The sequence below is a fragment of the Panthera onca genome, chromosome B1 (genome assembly GCF_046562875.1).
Source record: "Panthera onca isolate mPanOnc1 chromosome B1, mPanOnc1 haplotype 2, whole genome shotgun sequence".
Taxonomy (NCBI): domain Eukaryota; kingdom Metazoa; phylum Chordata; class Mammalia; order Carnivora; family Felidae; genus Panthera; species Panthera onca.
Genome location: NC_138342.1, coordinates 77,362,053 through 77,382,125, shown reverse-complemented (window position 1 = coordinate 77,382,125; position 20,073 = coordinate 77,362,053). Strand labels below are relative to the sequence as shown.

Sequence of the window (20,073 nt, the reverse complement as noted above, 5' to 3'; positions counted from 1 at the left end):
TCTATAGCTTCTGATTAAGAATTGCTTGAAAACATTTTCAATAGATAAGTATATTTCTCCTCTTGAGCATCAAGTGACTTTCTCAGGATGATTATAAACTTTAGCTAGATGCATTAATTTGATTAATTAATAACCTATATTAAGGCATAATCTATATTAAGTCCAAGATATTTTTAGAATTATTATTTAAAGTGAGATTCATTTTATTAAAAAAAAAGAATTGCAGAAATGCTGTTTTATTGTTATAAATGATGCTTAATAACTCTGATGAAGTGTATTTGCTGAATATTTTAAAATCAAAGTTCACTGCCAATAAGCATAAAAGGCCCTTATTATACCTGAATTATTGTGATTATTAAAAGTGCCTGACTACTCAAAGAGTATCTCCATTTCCAAACATTCATCTTCCATATTGGAAAAAAACATGGCACAAACTTAGCCTTTTACACAACTCAGAGAGATTATTGTTAAATCCATAAAGAATTTACTAGAAAGACAAAAATACTGATAATTAAAGTGAAAAACAAAAAGGAAAATGACACCGTTCCTCAAAATAACATTTGCAGTCTCCACAAGAAGTGGAGGTAAGCAAGATAAATAGTATATAGCTCATGTATCGGCAACCTCTAAGTTAATAATTGATAATAGTAATACTAATATGCATTTAAATAATAAGGCTTTGTTTTCAAATAAAAATAAAAATAAATCACTTTGAAAAACTGTCCATCAGAATTACTGTGGTTATGACAACATTTGAGATTATATATATTTGATGATTTAAGTTCCTGTGAAAACTGCAGACCAGAGTAAGAAGAGACATGGTTTATTTTTGTTAGTTTTTAAAAATCTTTATTACTTCTTTAATCATTTATATGCTTTTTAGTGGTTTGCAAACATTTGGGATTCAGCATAACTACTAATTTCAAAATATAAATGAAACAATGTGGGCATTTATATTTTAATAAGATCTTGTTGGTAATATGAAAATATTTAAGTATAAATTATTTTACATTAATTATTCATTCATAAAATCTAAGTAACCAAATTTTCTGAGGAAAAAATATAAAACATATACATTTTTAAAATTAGAACAAACAAATCATTAATTCTTAGGAATTCTTTTTCAGAATTCTTACTTTGAAACTTCCACCAAAGGAAATAATCTAAAGACATATTTCATGTATTAAAAATAATTTTAGTTATAGCAAGAATTTTGAGGTTTATTATGTATGTAAAATTGCCATATTGTAAAATTATTTTGGAAAGTTTTTATCCTATTCTAAAACTGGAATATTTTATAAGTAAGGCTACAGATTAATTAAACATGGTATAGTCCTACTTTAAATAATACATCAATCATATATTCTAGTGTCACAGATAGTATCTGCACAAGTAAATGAATTGTTTTCTGTTTTTTAAAAAATAGCTCCGAAGAATGCTTTATGAATGACAGATGTTATTTGGATGAATCATGAAAACCTAGGTGTAGAGGACAGACTCTATTTCAAATTGGAAGCAAGAGAACTTTCATCCTCAAAGTCTAAATTACTTTTATACTTCTGTCAAACTTCAGAAACTATTTCTCTTCTCTAAGTACAAAGAAATTAAATAAATTAAAAATTTTAAAACCAAACTTTTATGTTTTCTGATTATGATAGTATTACATGCCCTTTGCAGAAAATTCAGAAAATATCACAAAATATAGAAAAAGAAACTAACAATAACAATGGCCTACAATGCCACTATTTTAAGATTATCAATCTAAACAACTATAAAGAAAAATTTAAATATGAATTTAAATATAGAACTATACAACTAAATTGGCGAAGATAAATATTGCATTTCATTTTTCATAGCTAGAAATAAATGCTCATTCTATGCATGGTCATAGAGTTGCACATAGTTTTAAAGAAAGGCACTATTAAAAGGAGGAAATCTTGGGGCGCCTGGGTAGCTCAGTCGGTTGAGCATCTGACTTCAGCTCAGGTCATGATCTCACTGTTTGTGAGTTTGAGCCCGGAGTCAGGCTCTGTGCTGACCGCTCGGAGCCTGGAGCCTGGAGCCTGTTTCGGATTCTGTGTCTCCGTCTCTCTCTGCCCCTCCTCCTGCTCATGCTCCCTCTCTCTCTCTCTCTCAAAGTAAATAAACATTCAAAAAATTTTTTAAAGGAGAAAATCTAATTTTCAGAAATACTTACAATCAGGTAAATAAGGACATGTTTACATTCATGGTTTGTATGGGTTTAAGGTCTCAGTAAAAAAACTTTACATTTGAATATCCTCCCCTCAAAAACCAGAGTATAATCAGAAACAAGGTATATGTTTCTGGTATATGTCCACTCACAAGCATATGTTAATAGTCTCCATGCTGTTGGGGATGAAGATCAGTTGCCAAATAACATGTGCTTGTCTTTAGCACAGTCAATACATTGATTTTAGCACACAAATCATTGGTTTCCACTCTTTGGAAATGCAACAAATTGTATTATTTATTTTTATTGCAATATATCACCTTTTTGCCAAGAAAGAAACCTTGGAGGAAACGTATTCAAACTGATAGCAGAGCCTTAAAAGGAAGCAATAGTTTACACATCCAGCCAACCCAAGGTCTCAAACAAGTTTTTCTTAATAATGTACTTTCTCTTCAAAAGAAGTTAATAAATATCAATCCCCCCCCCCATTTTCCAATCACTGTAGAACAACTTAATTTGGACCAAAGTCTTAATGGTGTCTGACTAGCTTTAGTGTATTAGGTGTCTTGGTCATGAAGAAAAATAAAATTACTTGGTGGAGGGTGAGAGGCAGGAAGAAGGAGATAGAATCAGTGGTCACCAAAAGCCATGATTACAATTTCAATTATTCATCACTGATATCAACAAAATTTTCATTAGTTTGAATGAAGTCCCCAAACAAATGAGTTATGAAGGCTCTATTAGCAAATTTTGTGAGATTATGGGCCCAGACTATTTAAATTTTTATAATCATTATAATATATAAACCCAGTTCCTATTGAAGGAGAATTTATAATCCCCTGAAGTCAAGACAGACTTAGAGGGAATAAGAGATATTTAATCAAATATTTTGACAGACTACAGAGAAATTCAGAGGTGAGAGAAAGCAAATTATTTGAGGTGCAATGACAAACCTCTGGGATTATGGGTCAACTGAACCTACCATACCATGAGTCACTGTACTACAAGTTAGTTTGTTGTGAATTTCCAATATAGGTGGACAAATGACTCACACTGTTTGATCCCATCTTGATCTGCCCATTCATGCAAAGAAATAAATCTTTGATATCTGCCACTTAAAGTTTAATCACAGCAATGAAACCTTGGAAAATTAGTACACATACGAACAAATGTTTCTCAATTCTGTGTATTCCTAATTTAGATTGCATTAATGATTATTCCTTGGGCAGTAGATTTTGGACATCGATTACCATTTGTAGCTGAAACCGGAAATGAAGTTGTTCAGTGGATAGTATGTACCATCACATTGTGTATTTGAATTTGAGCTGGATTAGAGTTTATTGGTAGTATGTGTGTGTGTGTGTGTGTGTGTGTGTGTGTGTGTGTGTGTGTACGTGCACATGTGTGTTGGGGGGCGAGGCAGATTTCAGTGTGTCTCACAGTGGGTGCTGTCCACTGGACTAGGAAGGAAACTGAACCTTGCTTCCTCTGTATTAGGAATGGTCTTGAACTCTTAACCCAATCAGAGAGGAACCACGGACCCAGGAGTCTCTTTGGTAGAACATACATATGCGAACATTCCCTGAGTGTCTGCATGGCAATAGCAACTACTTTCCTCAAATAAGTCCTTTCCTCAAAAGTACAAAAGTAATCCATACCAAGCAAACAATCCAAATTTTGTAGTACTTCCAGAAAAGCTCTTGATTCTATTTCCACCAACATTTGCAACTGGAATTTACCTTATCAGGGATCTTTGCCCCATGCTGGAGAAGTCAGCATCATCCAGTCCACCAGAAAAGATAGCTCCTGTTCTCTACAAGAGGCAATAAATGTTGCCTGCATGAAGCAAGACTCCCTCAGAAGTCATCTCAATCCAAGCAACAGAAAACCCCTCCAGGAAGGTCAGAGTAACTGTAAACATCATTGGATACAACTGTCATTTTCTCCTCTATGTAGTAATAGTAGGTGAGCTCCCTTCAAAGCAGAACTGACCCAGTTGACAGTATTCATTTTTTGAGAGTGCACAGTTCTCTTACCCTTCAGGAAACTGCTGGGGTCAAGAATTTTGAGACTCTAACACCCTGGAAATTTTACAAGGTACTAGTGTGATTATCACATCACTTTATGGTACAAAATGTTTTCTTGAAGACATATCATAATAAAGCTGATGGAGCTAAATTTATCATGATTGTGTATTATATATAAAGGAGACTGGGAGAAAAAAAAGCTGTTGTATTCACAACATATTGTCAATTCACAACATTTTCTAGATTCTCTCCATTATATAAACCTTCCAAGACAATAAATTCATTGTTAGAAATAGGACAGTAAGGATGGCAGATTTTCCAATAATGGGCTTAATTTTGAAGACTGGGTTTATGCAGGCTGTGTTAGTTACCAGATTCTCCGCTATTACCTTCCCATCAAACTGGATATGCTCCTAAGTCTTGATTAACAGACTTATAGAATTTTAGAGTCAGAAAGAATATTAAATGAAACAAAAAGGTTAATGTTTCATGCTATCACTGTGATTGTCATGTATAATGCTCTGTCAATCACACCTAAAATGAAATGACTTTCCCCACCTCACGTGGCAATTTCTTATCAGAATAGTAACTATACTGCATTTTTTTCCACTGGCCTTAAAATGAATCACATAGATTACTGCCCACTCGCAAACTGACATGACTTTAATTATTCCTCAATATGTATCCTACAAACATAATTTTACTTAATATTTACAATCCTCTTAAGAGATAGGTATTATTATTCACATTTTATAGACAAATAAATTGAGACTGGCTGAGTTAGTGGTCCTAAAATCACACAGAATTTCAACCCAGGTATGTTGAACAGCCAAGGCTATATACTTTTCCACATTACAATATACTAAATCTAGCCTAGTTGTTAGAAAACAATCTTGATTCACAAATACCAAGGGTCTTTCCCTTGTGCTTAGAAAAATTAATCTAACTATTTGCTTGGAAAAATCAATCCACTATTTCCCTATGTCTATGAATTTCTGAAAATAAATTATACATAATCTTACTTAACCCTTAGAATAATTGATTATAGTTTTGGTGATCAAATGTCCAACTCTGCAAGGTATTGAGGATACATTGATGGAAAGGTTATAATCACACATCCATTTTCTGATGTGGCATGCCAATAATTAATTTGTGTGCACATACTAATTTTTCATTAGAATAAAAAACATGGTTCTTATATTCATAGATACAGCGAAGAATCTTACAGATTATCATGCTAGTATCCACATGTGTTCATCAGTTCATTCACAAATACTTAACAAACATCTACTATATGAATGTAAGAAATGAATAGTAAGAAATAGACATTCTTATCCCACAGAATTACATTGTAATGGGAAAACCTTACTGCAAACAAGTAAATACATTACATTTATATGTGAACACACATACACATATATTTTATACACACAAAAATGAAGATTGTATATATAATTACATGTATGCATATAATTTCAGTGAGCAGAAAGTGTTAGAAGGAAACATAAAACAAGTTAATAGTAAAGGTAAAGGCTATTTACATATTCCAGAACCAGAACACAGATATAATGTTGAAGAATACCAGGAAAACATTTAATCATTGGCCATTTGAAGGTAAAACTGTTCTTTCCCCTTCTATTTGCAAGACAGTAAAATATTTCAGTTTATTAAAAATGGACCAATGACAACCTATATAATACCCTTTGCAAAAACAGTTAGTTTTCCCAAGAACGCAAAATAGGTTTTGTATTTGTGAATTTAATGTTGGAGAACCTGAGTAAAGATTCTAAATCTATCTGAGAAGCAATTAGACCTAGGATCTACAATATCTCTGCGCTACCATTTTATTTCATCATCTTACATGAGAAAACAATTTTATGAAGATAGTAAGCATTACTATGCAATTAAGATGGGTTGTGAAACCAGGTTTAATCTATTTTTTCCTGGTCTTATCTTCCTGTTTGTGATAAAGATCAAAGACATAAGTCTAGAGTGTTAAATTTTAATGCTGAAACTCCATCTTCATAATAAAAAATGAGTAGCAGTGGCAAAATGAAACTGAACAAAGAACACTTCATATAAGCAAAAAAACCAAAACCAAAACCAAAAACCCCAAAAACAAACAAACAAACACACTGTGGAGAATTTCTCTTTTAAGGAAAGAAAAAAAAAAACACAGATTGATACTTTATATTAAATAATTTAATCTTTGGTTTTTATGTATTCTAATTAGTTTTAGGAGATTGGATAGGATGTTATCAAAGTATTTTTCTTCTTGGAAATATTGTATTTTGATGAACAGAAAAAAGAACAAACATATTCTTGGAGAAAGTTTAAGAAAACAGAAAACCTGGATGATTTAAAAATTTGGCTTTGAGGTTTACCTGAATTTATCTTCAAGGGTACGGTGTCTAATACCTTGAAGGTACCATCTCTACTGAATGAAACACCACCTTACATCAAAGGAAAAGAACATGTAAAAAAATATCAAAGCAGAAGAGCTCTTCGTTTTGATCAACATCAGTGAACATTAGACAATCCTTTTTACATTCTCCTCAAATTCAGAAAAAAGAAACCTCCACTCATACAATGCCAAGAGAGCCGAGACTAGTCCAAAATTTGGGACATGGTCAATCTCACATTTAAATCCAAACAGACACAATCCTGTCAGTTTATGAGAGCTGACATTCCCCCTGCTCGAGGTGATAAGGCTGTGGGCATTGTATACACTTAGCCACTGGCAGTGGAATAAACACTGACAACTTGACAGTTCATCAATTGGAAAGCCATTTACTCTTTTTGATACATGGAGATACTGGGAGTGGAACATTAATTTTAGGCATATCTAAGTAAATCTGTATTGTAACTATTTGCATGGTAATGCCTTTACTTGATAGTATCTCAGAATACATTATATAAGGGTTGATGCTTATATGAAAGAACTGCCCCATTTATAAACAGAGCTAGCAATCCGCAAACTTATGTACAGTACTTTTAAAATAACTTGAGAGGTAGATTTGGAGTTTTATAAATTCAGCAATTAGTTAAAATTGTAGTTTGGTAGAAAAACATTTGTGTTACAACAACAGGTAAGAAATTAAAATAATAATACAACAATTTTTGACAACAATGTAAAAGGTGCTATAAACATTACGGTCCCTTTTACATAAAATCTATGTAATGCCAGTGCACTGGGTGTTTCAATCCAATTTGGGAGTTGGAGCAAGGAAATATAAATAATTACAGGAGTGGTCTAATATTATTAAGAATAAATTAGACATAATATGAAGTATTTGATTTGTTGTCAACCGAACGGCATAGATGACATATTATGTAGACTTTGAATTCAGAGTGGGGTGAAGCAACTCCATTGATCTTGTGACTATATTGACCTTGGAAGGCTAAATGAAGCCCACTCCTGCCATCCTCACATCCATGACTTTTTGAGCATCTGGAACCCATCCAAACCTTTGAATCAAGAATTTGGATGTCTCCTCAAACACAACTTCCTGGCTCTGAAGGTCTTTCATTTAATGCAAATCAACACACAGCCTCTTCAGACTTACTGAGGGCTCTGTTATTTCAAGCTATACTTTCTGCCTGTTGTTGAGACTCCTCCTGTGCATGTCCATGTTGGATTTCATGATTTGCCTCTTCAGCCATCACCCTGTCAATATGTTTACCCTCAAGGCCTCATTTTATTGCTATCAAAAACAACAAACAAAACAAAAACAATCTGATGAAATCTCAATCTTACATTACTTCAAATACACTCCGTCAACCAAATACTGTTGGGCAAAAATATATAACCATGTAGGTTAGTGCTGCAATGAAATCTGTAACCCCCAGAGCCAACAGAGCTTTTCAGCTACATTGCTGACTCCCCTCTATTTCTTGAAACAAACGCTTTCTTCTTAGCTGCTATTATGATGGGAGTAGTTCTTGCTTGCATTCACACCATCTTTCCTATTCTCTCCCTCCGTCACTCTGGAAAACAATGCCCTCCATGCCTAAAATTAAGCACTCCATCTAAATGGATCCAATCCTCTTTCTCCCAGATCACTTTCTTTTTCAACAATCACCTTTCTTTTCTTTATCTTCTTTCTCTTCCTCTCTACTGGCTTAATCTAAACATTTAAACATACACAAATCTCTTACATTCTGAAAGTTTGCCCCCTCAACTTCATGCAGCCATTTAATGGCCACCGTCATAGCCAAATGGGTGGGCTAATACGATACTTACATTTACTTCCTTTGCTCATCACCTTCCTTTTTACTTTCAGACCTGTTTTTTCAACATATGGCATTACAACTCCGCTGACATTTCCTTTAAAAGTGACAATAAATTGCAATCTTTTTTGAGGTAAAAGGCAAGTTCTGGATGTGTCACATCACTAACTCATACAGGTTGCCCCTACTTAAGAGTTTAGTGACACACCTGAGGTCACTGGGTTTTAAGTAGCACAATAATTTGAATAGCCTGACATTAGCAGCCTCATTTCTAGCCCATTTGCTTTACTGTCTCTCCTCAGTTACTAATGAACCTTGAGTTCCTAAATCCAATGGATTCTCTTCAGCCTTTATGCTACTGCTTTTCTGCTACAATGCTGGCCCCTCCTATTTCTTTAAACAAACTCTTCTTAGCTGCTATAATGATACAAATACTATAGTTACCATCCTTGTGAATGCATACATATCTAATTATTAAATTGGGATAAGTGTTTATGTAAAACAGGAAGTATTAGGGTTATAAGTCTTTAGGAAAGTTAATCATAACACTACATGAAATAGTTTACACAAAAGATATTGGAAGAAAGAAGAAATCGGATGCAAAATGATTACGCCTAAACGTGGTGGTAATTATTGGGAGTAGAGTGGAAGGAAAACACCTAAGGGTTTGGAAGGAATTAAGTAATACTTGCATGAAGAGCCACGAAATGTACAAAATAATAGAATGTACAAAACAGTAGACTTAAAGGTAAATGTATTAGTAAATAGTTTTCATATAAATACATGAAATGCTCTGAATTTTAGGAATGAAAGCCAAATTAGTGTCAAATAATTAATTATATACTTCTAATAAGAATTATGTATGGAACAAAAGGATGCAGAAAAGTTTAAAGTAAAAGGATAGTAAAAATAAATGCCATCCAAATAGTAATGGAAAGAAAGTTGGTTTAGCTCTATTAATAGTAGACAAGATATTTTTTAGGGAAGAAAGCATTAATGCAAGTGCAAGTCTTCATAATATTAAAAAAAAAAACTTTTATATATTTATGTATTTATTAATGTTTATTTTTGAGAGAGAGAGAGAAAGACAGAGAGAGAGAAAATGAGCAGGAATGGGCAGAGAGAGAGGGAGACACAGATCTGAAGCAGGCTCTAGGCTCTGAGCTGTCAGCACAAAGCCTGACTCAGGCTTGAACTCACAAACTGTGTGATCATGACCTGAGCTGAAGTCGGACGCTTAAATGACTGATCCACCCAGGTGCCCCTATAATAATTTTTAAAATGCTAATTACCACACAAACTTCAAAAATGAAAATAAGTTCAGATCCTGAAGTGCTTCATATATTTAAAAAGATATTAGCAATTTTATGCTAATGTATAGAAAAAATAAAAGATCATAAAATAAAAATTTTTGAGTTGACAAAAATTAGAAAACTTGACTTTTATTTTTTATTTACCATGGAAAGTAGAATCAGTCATTAAAAAAAATCCCACAAAGAAAATTCTAGGCCCAGTTGGCTTCATTACGATGACCTATCATCTATGTAGTATTCTTCCAATACTACATAACTCATAGAGAATAGAAAAAGAGGAAACCCTCTCCACCACATTTTATGAGGGCAATATAACCTTAGTATCAAAATTCATGTGATATATGACATCAACAAAAGAAAGGATAAAACACATGATCATTTCAATAGATGCAGAAATGGCATTTGACAAAGAACAACATCCATTTATGATAAAACTCCCAATAAAGTAGGTTTAGAAGGAACATAACTCAACATAATGAAGGACATAAATGAAAAACCCACAGCTAATATCATCCTCAATAGGGAAAAACTGAGAGCTTTTCCTCTATGGTCAGGAACAAGACAGGGATGTTCACTCTCACCACTGTTATTTAGTAGTACTGGAAGTCTTAGCCACAGCAATAAGACAACAAAAAGAAATAAAAGGCATCCAAGTCACTGAGGAAGAAATTAACTTTCACTATTTGCAGACAACAGTTTGCTGTTTCACTGTTTGCTAATACTCTGTATAGAAAACCCAAAAGATTGTACCAAAAAAACTGCTAGAACTGATAAAAGAATTCAGTAAATCTCAGTATACAAAAGTCAGTATACAGAAATCTTAAATATAGAAATATGCATTTCTATATAATGCAGCAGAAAGAGAAATTAAGGAATCACTCCCATTAACAACTGTACCCAAAACAATAAGATACCTAGGAATAAACCGAACCAGGTGAAAGACCTGTAATATGAAAAGTATAAAACACTGATGAAAGAAATTAAAAATGACACAAAGAAATTGAAAAACATTCCATGCTCATGGATTGGAAGAATAAATAATGTAAAAATGTTTATACTACCCAGGGGCACCTGGGTGGCTCAGTGGGTTAAACGTGTGACTCTTGATTTTGGCTAAAGTCATGATTTCAAAGTTCACGAGATCAAACCCTTCATTGCAATTCTCTCTTTCCTCTTTCTCTGTCCCTCCCCCTGTTTACACACACACCCTTCAAAAATAAATAGATAAACATTTAAAAATTGTCTCTACTCCCCAAAACAATCTACATATATAATTCAATCCCTATCAAGATACCAATAGCATGTTTCACAGACCTGGAACAGATAATCCTAAAATTTGTATGGAACCACAAAAGACCCCTAATAGTCAAAGAAACTTTGAAAAAGAAAAGCAAAGCTGGATGAATCACAATTTCAGACTCTGAATTAAATTATAAAGTTGTAGTGGTGAAAACAGTGTAGTATCAGCACTAAATAGACACATAGATCAATGAAACACTTAGAAACGAACCCACAACTATATGGCCAATTAATCTTTGACAAAGCGGGGAAGAATGATCATATCCAATGGGAAAAAGACAGTCTCTTCAACAAATAGTGTTGCAAAAACTGGACAGCAATATACAAAAGAATGAAACTAGATCACTTTCTTACACCATACGCAAAAGTAAATTCAAAATGGATTAAAGACCTAAATGTGAGACTTGAAACCATAAAAATCTTAGAGGAAAAAATAGGCAGTAACTGATTTGATACTCACTGGAGCAACTTCTTTCTAGATATATCTTCTCAGGTAAAGGAAATGAAAGCAAAAATAAACTATTGGGACCTCATCAAAACAAAAATCTTCACAATGAAGGAAACAATCAAAAACACTAAAAGGCAACCTATGGAATGGAGGAAGATATGTGCAAATGATATTATCTGATAAAGAGTATCCAAAATATTTAAAGAACTTCAAAAACTCAACACCCAAAAAACAAATAATCCAATTAAAACATGGGGAGAAGACATGAGTAGACCTTTTTCCAAAGAAGACATATAAATGGCTAACAGACACATTAAAAGATGCTCAACATCATTCATCATCAGAGAAATACAAATCAAAACTACAATGAGACATCAGCTCACACCTGTCAGAATGGCTAAAATCAACAACACAAGAAACAACAGGTGATGGAGGGCATGTGGAGAAAAGAGAACCCTCTTGTACTATTGGTGGGAATGCAAACTGGTATAGTGATTCTGGAAAACAGTATGGAAATTCCTCAAGAAGTTAAAAATAGAACTACCCTATGATATAGCAATCACACTAATAATTATTTACCCAAAGGATACAAAAATAATAATTCAAAGGGGCACATGCACTTCAATGTTTATAGCAGCATTATCTACAGTAGCCAAATTATTGAAAGAGCCCAAATGTCCACTGACTGATGAATGGATAAAGAAGAGGTGATATATATACATACTGGAATATTACTCAGCCATCAGAAAGAATGAAATCCTGCCATTTGCAGTGACGTGAATGGAGCTAGAGTGTATTATGCTAAGTGAAATAAATCAGAGAAAGACAAATACCATATGATTTCACTCATATGAGGAACGTAAGAAACAAAACAGATGAACATATGGGAAGGAAAAAAAATAGAAAGGGAGGCAAACTATAAGAGATTCTTAAATTCAGAGAACAAACTGATGGTTGTTGGGGGGGGAGGTGGGTGGGGGGATGGGCTAGATGGGTGATGGGTACCAAGGAGGGAACTTGTTCTAATGAGCATTGGGTGTTATGTGTAAGTGATGACTCATTAAATTCTCCTGAAACAAAAATTACACTATACGTTAACTAACTAGAATTTAAATAAAAACTTGAAACAAACAGATAAAAAAAGAATTAACATACTCCAAATCAATGATAAATTAATCACACTACTGTTGAATGCAAGGGGTCATGAAAGAAATGAATTCCAAATTTATTTAAGGTGTACCTTTATAAGTGTTGGTAGTTAGGAGAGAAGGCTTTGGCAACTAAGAGTTGACTTCCAGCTGCCAGTGCAAAAGTAAAAGTCCCTAGTAGGGAGGGTGGATATTGATAGAGAATAATGGCACTGGTGTTGATGGGCAAGAGGATTTTCTTTTTCTTTTCTTGCTAGGTGCTGGGAAAAGAGTCAACTTTACCATCGCAGGGGCTACTTGCCCCAGGGTCTTCAGGGAAATACTCTTTTTTCAAGTTTTTATTTAAATTCCAGTTAGTTTACAGGGCAATATTAGTTTCAGGTGGAGAATTTAGTGATTCACCACTTACATAGGACACCCAGTGTTCATCACAACAAATGCCCTCCTTAATTTCCATCACTTATGTAACCCTTCCCCCACCTACCTCCAATCCAGGAACCCTCAGTTTGTTCTCTAGAGTTAAGAGACTGTGAAAATAAATGGAATTTAAGTAACCACTTAAATATATATATTTATAGCTCCTAGAATCAATTATAAAAACAAAAGACAACCCAAAAGAACAGGTACAAAGGACTTGAACAGGCAATTAATTCCAAAAGAAAGCTGAAGTGCCAAAAAGTATAAGAAAATATACAGAACCTTTATATAATCACTGAAACAAAAATAGAAACCATGAAGATACATCATTATATAACAAACAACTTAATAAAAACTGAAGTCTAATGAAACCAAAATTTGGTGAGAAGATAGGGCCACAAGAAATCATTGCATTGCTGATGTTATGAAAATTAGTAAATCTCTATGAAAATGGGTTTGAGGTTATACAGTAAAATTCAAGATATGCTTTCATATATATGTGTATACATATATATATAGATAGATGTGTATATATAGATAGATGTGTATATATATGTGTGTATATATATATAGATGTGTGTATAGATATATAGATGTGTGTATAGATATATAGATATATACATAGTTATGTAGGCTCTAAGCCAAGCTCGGAGCCCAATACAGAGCTTGAACTCAGAACCCTAAGATCAAGACCTGAGCTAAGATCAAGAGTTGGATGCTCAACAGACTGAGCCACCCATGTGCCCCAATATGCTTCCTTGTATTAAGAAATTCTACTCCAAACCCACAGAAATATACGCACAAGTTCTAGAGTATATATCCAAGATATATGTCTAAGAATATTTATAACAGCTTTGCTTGTAATAATCTAAAAATGGATAGACACCCACAGTTGATTGTGACACATTCACGTGGTAGAAAACAATACAGCAATATAGAAATAAACTACATGTAATGACAAAAATGAATAACACAAACAGAATGTTGAACATAAGAAGCAAGAAAAGAGAATATATGCAATATTGAGTCCATTCATAAACTGAAATATTGGCAAAATTCAATTATGTTATTTAAGGATGCACATAGTGATAAAACTGAAATATTGGCAAAATTCAATTATGTTATTTAAGGATGCACATAGTGATAAAACTATATTTAAAATGTAAAGAAATGAGTATCATAAAATTCAGACTGATGGTTATACTAGTGAGAAGAGGGGTCAGGGATGTATCAGGGAGAAGTCTGTGGGGGTGTTTAGGATGCTTGATATGTTATAGTTCTTGACCATAGTAGTGGTGTTTCCTTTAAAATAATTCAATAAACTCTCATTGTGTTTTACGCAGTTTTTATGTCTCCTACATTTCACTAAGAAACAATAATTAAAAACACATTAGCGTAGTTTCTACTCCTCTCTAGCATAAGTTTACTGGCAAATTTTTACTGCGGATTAGAATATAACTCCTTACTTTGTTTTGTCTATATTTCTGTGCAGCCTGCATGTCAGCACTGGAGAGAAACACCTACGGAAGAACCTCTTATTCTCAATTCAGCCACCTTTATACAGTTAGAAATTTACAGTTGTGAGCTCTGGAAGTGCATTCAATCATCTTAGATTTTTTCCTACCAAAAATATATAAAAAATGGCAAATCCCAACTATAGACAAGTAATTTCTACAGGGCCTTTTATATTTGTCCTTGAGAAAGCTATTGTACCAGTAGTTCATAAAACATCCCTTATTATCACTCACCTTCTTACATGTGGTCTGTGGTATAGAACAAGAGCGAATTTCCTACAAATCATTTTCTACTTATTACATGACAAGGATAGAGTTTGAATTCCTGTAATGTCACTTTTTAGAGTAGACTCTCCTCTTACTATATGAAATTTATCAAAGCTCTCATTCTGATTTTGTGCATGTTACAAGTTAAAAACCAAGAAGATATGCATTCTATAAATATTAAATCCACTATTTTATAAAAATTATTATAATGAATAGAAGATGATGCTAGTTCCCTAGGAAACCATTAGATTACTTTTTTTCCTTTAATCATTCTAGGCCATAAATGGAATGTATTGCTTAATACTTCTGATAAGTATTTAAGGTCATTTAAATGTGTAATTCTCCCCTTCCCCTTCTCTTTCAAACTACAATATGAACTTTAATACCTCCTGTAACCATATTGCATGGAGTAAAATCAAACAAAATTATAGCTGCTTTAGGGAAAAAAAAACATTTATCAATGTGTCTAGTCTTACTTTGCGAACACCTCGGCCAAGCTCTTCTCCATAGTTTGTTCCAAGAATTTCAAAGTGGACATTGGGATTTCCTCCATTATCTCCAAATTCTAGCTCTCCAGTCAACCCACTGACTCCACCCTAAAGGAGAGAAAAGATACTGATGTAAGATTTCAGAAGAAGTAAAATAATAACAACAACAACAATACTAATAATGAGGAAGAGGGGTGGAAAAGAAGGAGAAAAAGTAGCTGTAGGAACACTATTTCTATCTATAAAATCAATATCTCAAGCACGCAATTATTAACAGGCTTTTTAAAAATAGGTGCACATAATAAATAGGAGAGCAACTGAAAGGTAACCTCAGGAATAACTTAATCCAATCTCATCCACGTTATAAACAAGGGAATTTAGATCTGAAGAGTGAAATGACTACTCAAAATGACACCATGTTAGAACTGAGACTAAATTCTGGGGTTGGATTTTTGCCACCATATCTTATGAAATGCACAGATTCATTAGTCAGAAAACAAGATGCTTCTGGAGAGCATAAAATCTACTCTGGAGATAAGTTTTGACAATATTCTTTCTCTAGCACAATTCTATTCTAATTTGATCTAAAATTGTATCTGGGAATCTTAAAAGCCATGGTTTCTAACTGATTGGAGACATTTTTTTTTCTTCTTTAAATATCTTTTCCAAATTAAAAAAAAATTAAAAAGCTAAATTAGGCTTGAAATCTGTTTTTGCTCTTAAATAGTAATGCTGGCTGTTGAGATTCATTGGGAATTTCCAAACTTCATCTTTCATTCCACGTGACAGATGTTCATTTCCCCAACAGATGGCAATGTAGGTCATACTTCTCTCATTCTTGTTTACCACTCTTCTCAGTTTAGTTTATATGCCTTCACATTATTTAGAACTTTACAAATGAAAATCATATTCCAAATCACTCCTATACTAAAGCATTTTAACTTAGAATTTTAGCCTGATAATCACATTTATTTGGAAAAATTATCTGTTTGAAAATTGCTTCAATTATCACCTCTCTGATGCTGATACTTAAGTATATCTCATTTGCCATATCCTCTAACTCAACTTCCAGTCTTTTTTGGCAGGTTTTATGCTATTTGCTACAACTTCTATTTCATCTGTGTCTTGTAGGCCCTCATATGACACTACATTCAAAACAGATATTCAATAAACCTTTGTTTACTCATTAATTTCAGTATTTACTTCATTTTTGCCACAGCGATAATCAACAAAACTGATTCTCCACTATTAGTTTTTAATTTTTTAAAAATGTTTTTATTTTATTTTTGAGAGAAGGAGAGAGACAGGGTGCAAGCAGGGGAGGGGCAGAGAGAAAAGAAGACACAGAATCCGAATAGGCTCCAGGCTCTGAGCTGTCAGCATAGATAGAGCCCGACATGAGGCTTGAACCCAGGAACTGCAAGATCATGACGTGAGCCGAAGTCAGATGCTTAACTGTTGGAGCCAGCCAGGCACCCCACCACTAGTATTTTTTAATAAGCCAGCTTCTCTTTTATTATCTAGTTTTATTAATAAAAATATGTTGGATTTGATATGTCTATGCTCTTCTCATATATGATTATGTTAATACCATGGATTTGGGAGTCGGGCTTCCTAAATTTGATAAATGGTGGCAGAATCTACTTGTTGGTGAACCTCACTAAGTCATTTAATTTCTCTATGCCCCAGTTTCTACATCTGTTAAATGGTAAAATAATAGTGCCTACCCTAGAAGATTATTATGTGTTTTATAAAACCATACCCATAAAGAATATAGAGAAGTGCTTGAAAAGTGGTGAGAATTTAATTGCTATCATCATCATCATCATCACCATCACGATTTCTACATGATTATTTCATTCTTTAATTTTAAAGACTTTCCAGTTCTTCCAGAAATTGTAGGCATACTCCTGATCTTTTTCAGCTAGTTTGCAACCCTAAGGTTTCAAAATTTCATTATATGCTTAAATCGTAACATGTTTTTGGGAATGGTTTTTGCAAATTTTGACTCAATTACATTTCACTGATTAGTGATTGGGGGAAAAAAGTGTTAAAGCAACTGGTCTAAAATCCCATTCACTTCTTCTACTGTTACATGTGTTGAGGAGGTGAGTGGTGCAGGCCAGGGGGAGAAAAAAAAAAGAAAGGAGGTTGCCTTTGTCAACTGGACCTCCAGGTAGAGACTAGTAATATTTAGTAGGAAAAAGAGTCTGTATCTATAAAAGTCCTTAGCAGGATGTCCTGTGTAGTAAATAAACTCAGGATCTGTAGAATAATTGCTTATGGCTGCCAGGAAAATGTCCTAAAGCTTTACACTTTCTAGAGTAAAAGTGGAGATATTTCATAATGTAAATTATGTGGGGTAAACCAATAAAACTTTCCTTAAAGACAGAGTGTGCGTGTCCAATGTGGGAAGAAAGGATTTGGAGAGCCATGTAGAACACCCCACAATCTCTCTCCTCTGTGTCTCTTGACTGCCTGTATCTTTGATATGGGTAAATTAGTCCATTATTGCAAGCCAGGTTGATGCTTTTTACTTTATTTACTAAGTAATAACATCTCAACTAACCAAATTACCACTTAAGAATTTAAAGACTGGGGTAAGTACAGTGGATCTTATTATCAGTAATATCTCTAAATGGCAAATACTGTAGGAGTTTGACAAATATAACATATTTTTACACATAAGTTCAAACTGTTGGTTTTCAAAAATCTTATTAGAGATTTTCTTGTCTTCTTTCACACATCTACCCCAATAATATCTCCTAATTAGACAAGAGTTTAAATTTCTGTCTTAGTACTTATTTCTAGGGAAAAGAACAAAAATATTATAACTCAGTATGATTGCTACATTGCAAAAATGCTATACTCCTGACATTTTTAGACTTTTGAGCACTAAACAGTCTAGCACTATATTACTATTACTCCCAATCAATACTCACGTGGTCACTCTAGGCCAGTGTTTTTATCCCTAGTTTGTATCTGGTCCTGAGCAAGTTAGTCTAGTTACATTGTATACATGGTACAAAACACACACACACACACACACACACACACACACACACACACACACACACAAACACACAAATCAAGGGACCTGCATTTAGTTAACTGTGACCTCCACTTACCTTGTTCACCTTTTGACTCTGTAATTTATCTTCCTTATGTTCCATTCTTAATGAGATGTTAGCATGTGTAATCAGTAAAACCTTTCCTCATGAAGACATAAGGGATGCTTGAGAGGTTGGTATTTCAAGAAAATAAACCCTTTAATTGAAGCCCCTTGTTATCCGGTCCAAACTTAACCTCTCTGATTTTTTATTGCTTAAGTCTATTCCCATGCTTTTGAGCTTTTTATTTTTATTTTTTCATCTATCCTCAGATCAACTTTGAAAACTGAGCCTTGATAAAAATATGTGCTGGCCAGGTGGTAATGAGCAGTCATTATCTTTGTACATGCACAGTTGCATTTTTTATCTCTTTGGTGACACAGCAGATTCTAAACAGAAGAAACTCATGGGACACTGATAGTATGAACAACACATACAAGTAATTTCTACATGTCCTTTAACTGGACAGTAAAAATTGCTGCCAGTGTAAACCTTTTTTAAAATATCAAGTGAAACTGGTCTGGATTTCATCCTACCCAATCTTTATAGAAATACCAGTGGGTATCAAATATAGAAAGGAGAAAGGAAGAAAAATAAAATAAGGAGAATCAAAAGTTGGGAATAATTTACCACTGGATCATCGGTTGCTCAAAAGGCAATAGTTTGTTGTTCTCCTATAGATAGGGTATGCTGGGGAAAAAAAGAAGAAGAAAAAAATATTTGCTAAGAATTTATGTGTCTCTATTACGAAGCTGAAAGACTTTTCCCTATGCTTGAACTGCACGGTAACTTAGAGATACTTTTGGAGGATCATCTGGAACATCAAATATTTATGATACTCATCTAATTTCCTGATACATATTTCTAGATTCCTTAGAATGTGCAGACATGTTTGGTAAACAAGAACACCCTGTAAATAAACAGGAGTCCAAGAAGGCAGAGGACACACTGAAAGATGCCAGACACAGTGCTGTGCCCTGGTGCCCTCATGTCTCATAAGTTAATTTCAGAGAGAAAAATCCCTGACAGAAGGAAAATACTACATTTTTTACCCAGAAAAGAAACATAATGGTAGATAAATACTACAATATAAGATGAAGAAGACCACAAAAAAATTAAAACGAAAAATAAAAACTTCACTGGTGTGAAATGTTTAGGAAAATTTGAAGTTGCCATATAACATTTCTACGTGTATATATGTGCGTATATGTGTACATATGTGTATTTACATATGTATACATTCAAATATTCATTCATAGTAGATACTTGGAGCAAACTGAGAGTAAACAGGATATTACTAGTAATCTGATCATGCTATCTTATCTTACAGGAAAAGAAACTGAGGTCCAGACCAGTTATTTGAGGAGCCTGAGCTGAATCCTCTACCCTGTGCTTCATACCTTTTCCTCTAGACTATATAAACTGTGTGTCCAATATAATGTATGTATATCCCAGTGGACTTATATAAACTGTGTGTCCAATATAACGTATGTATATCATAGCAGACTGCTCAAAAAATCCACTATATTTTATACACTTCAAATGCCCTAAAGCCAGAGAATATATTGACACGTCCACAAGAAGCCCTATTTTAAGGGCACACGCTGCATTTTAAAAGTTC

The 20,073-nt window shown here is 33.7% G+C and overlaps 1 protein-coding gene across 3 annotated transcripts in view; it reads right to left on the bottom strand.

Moving 5' to 3' along the window:
* GRID2 (glutamate ionotropic receptor delta type subunit 2) overlaps positions 1–20,073 on the bottom strand; it is a 1,486,895-nt gene that overhangs the window by 560,302 nt on the left and 906,520 nt on the right. For all 3 annotated transcript variants that reach the window (XM_078445882.2, XM_078445880.2, XM_078445881.1), the window contains exon 8: positions 15,331–15,450. In XM_078445882.2, coding sequence (XP_078302008.1) covers positions 15,331–15,450 — 120 coding nt within the window. The remainder of the gene's footprint in view (positions 1–15,330; positions 15,451–20,073) is intronic.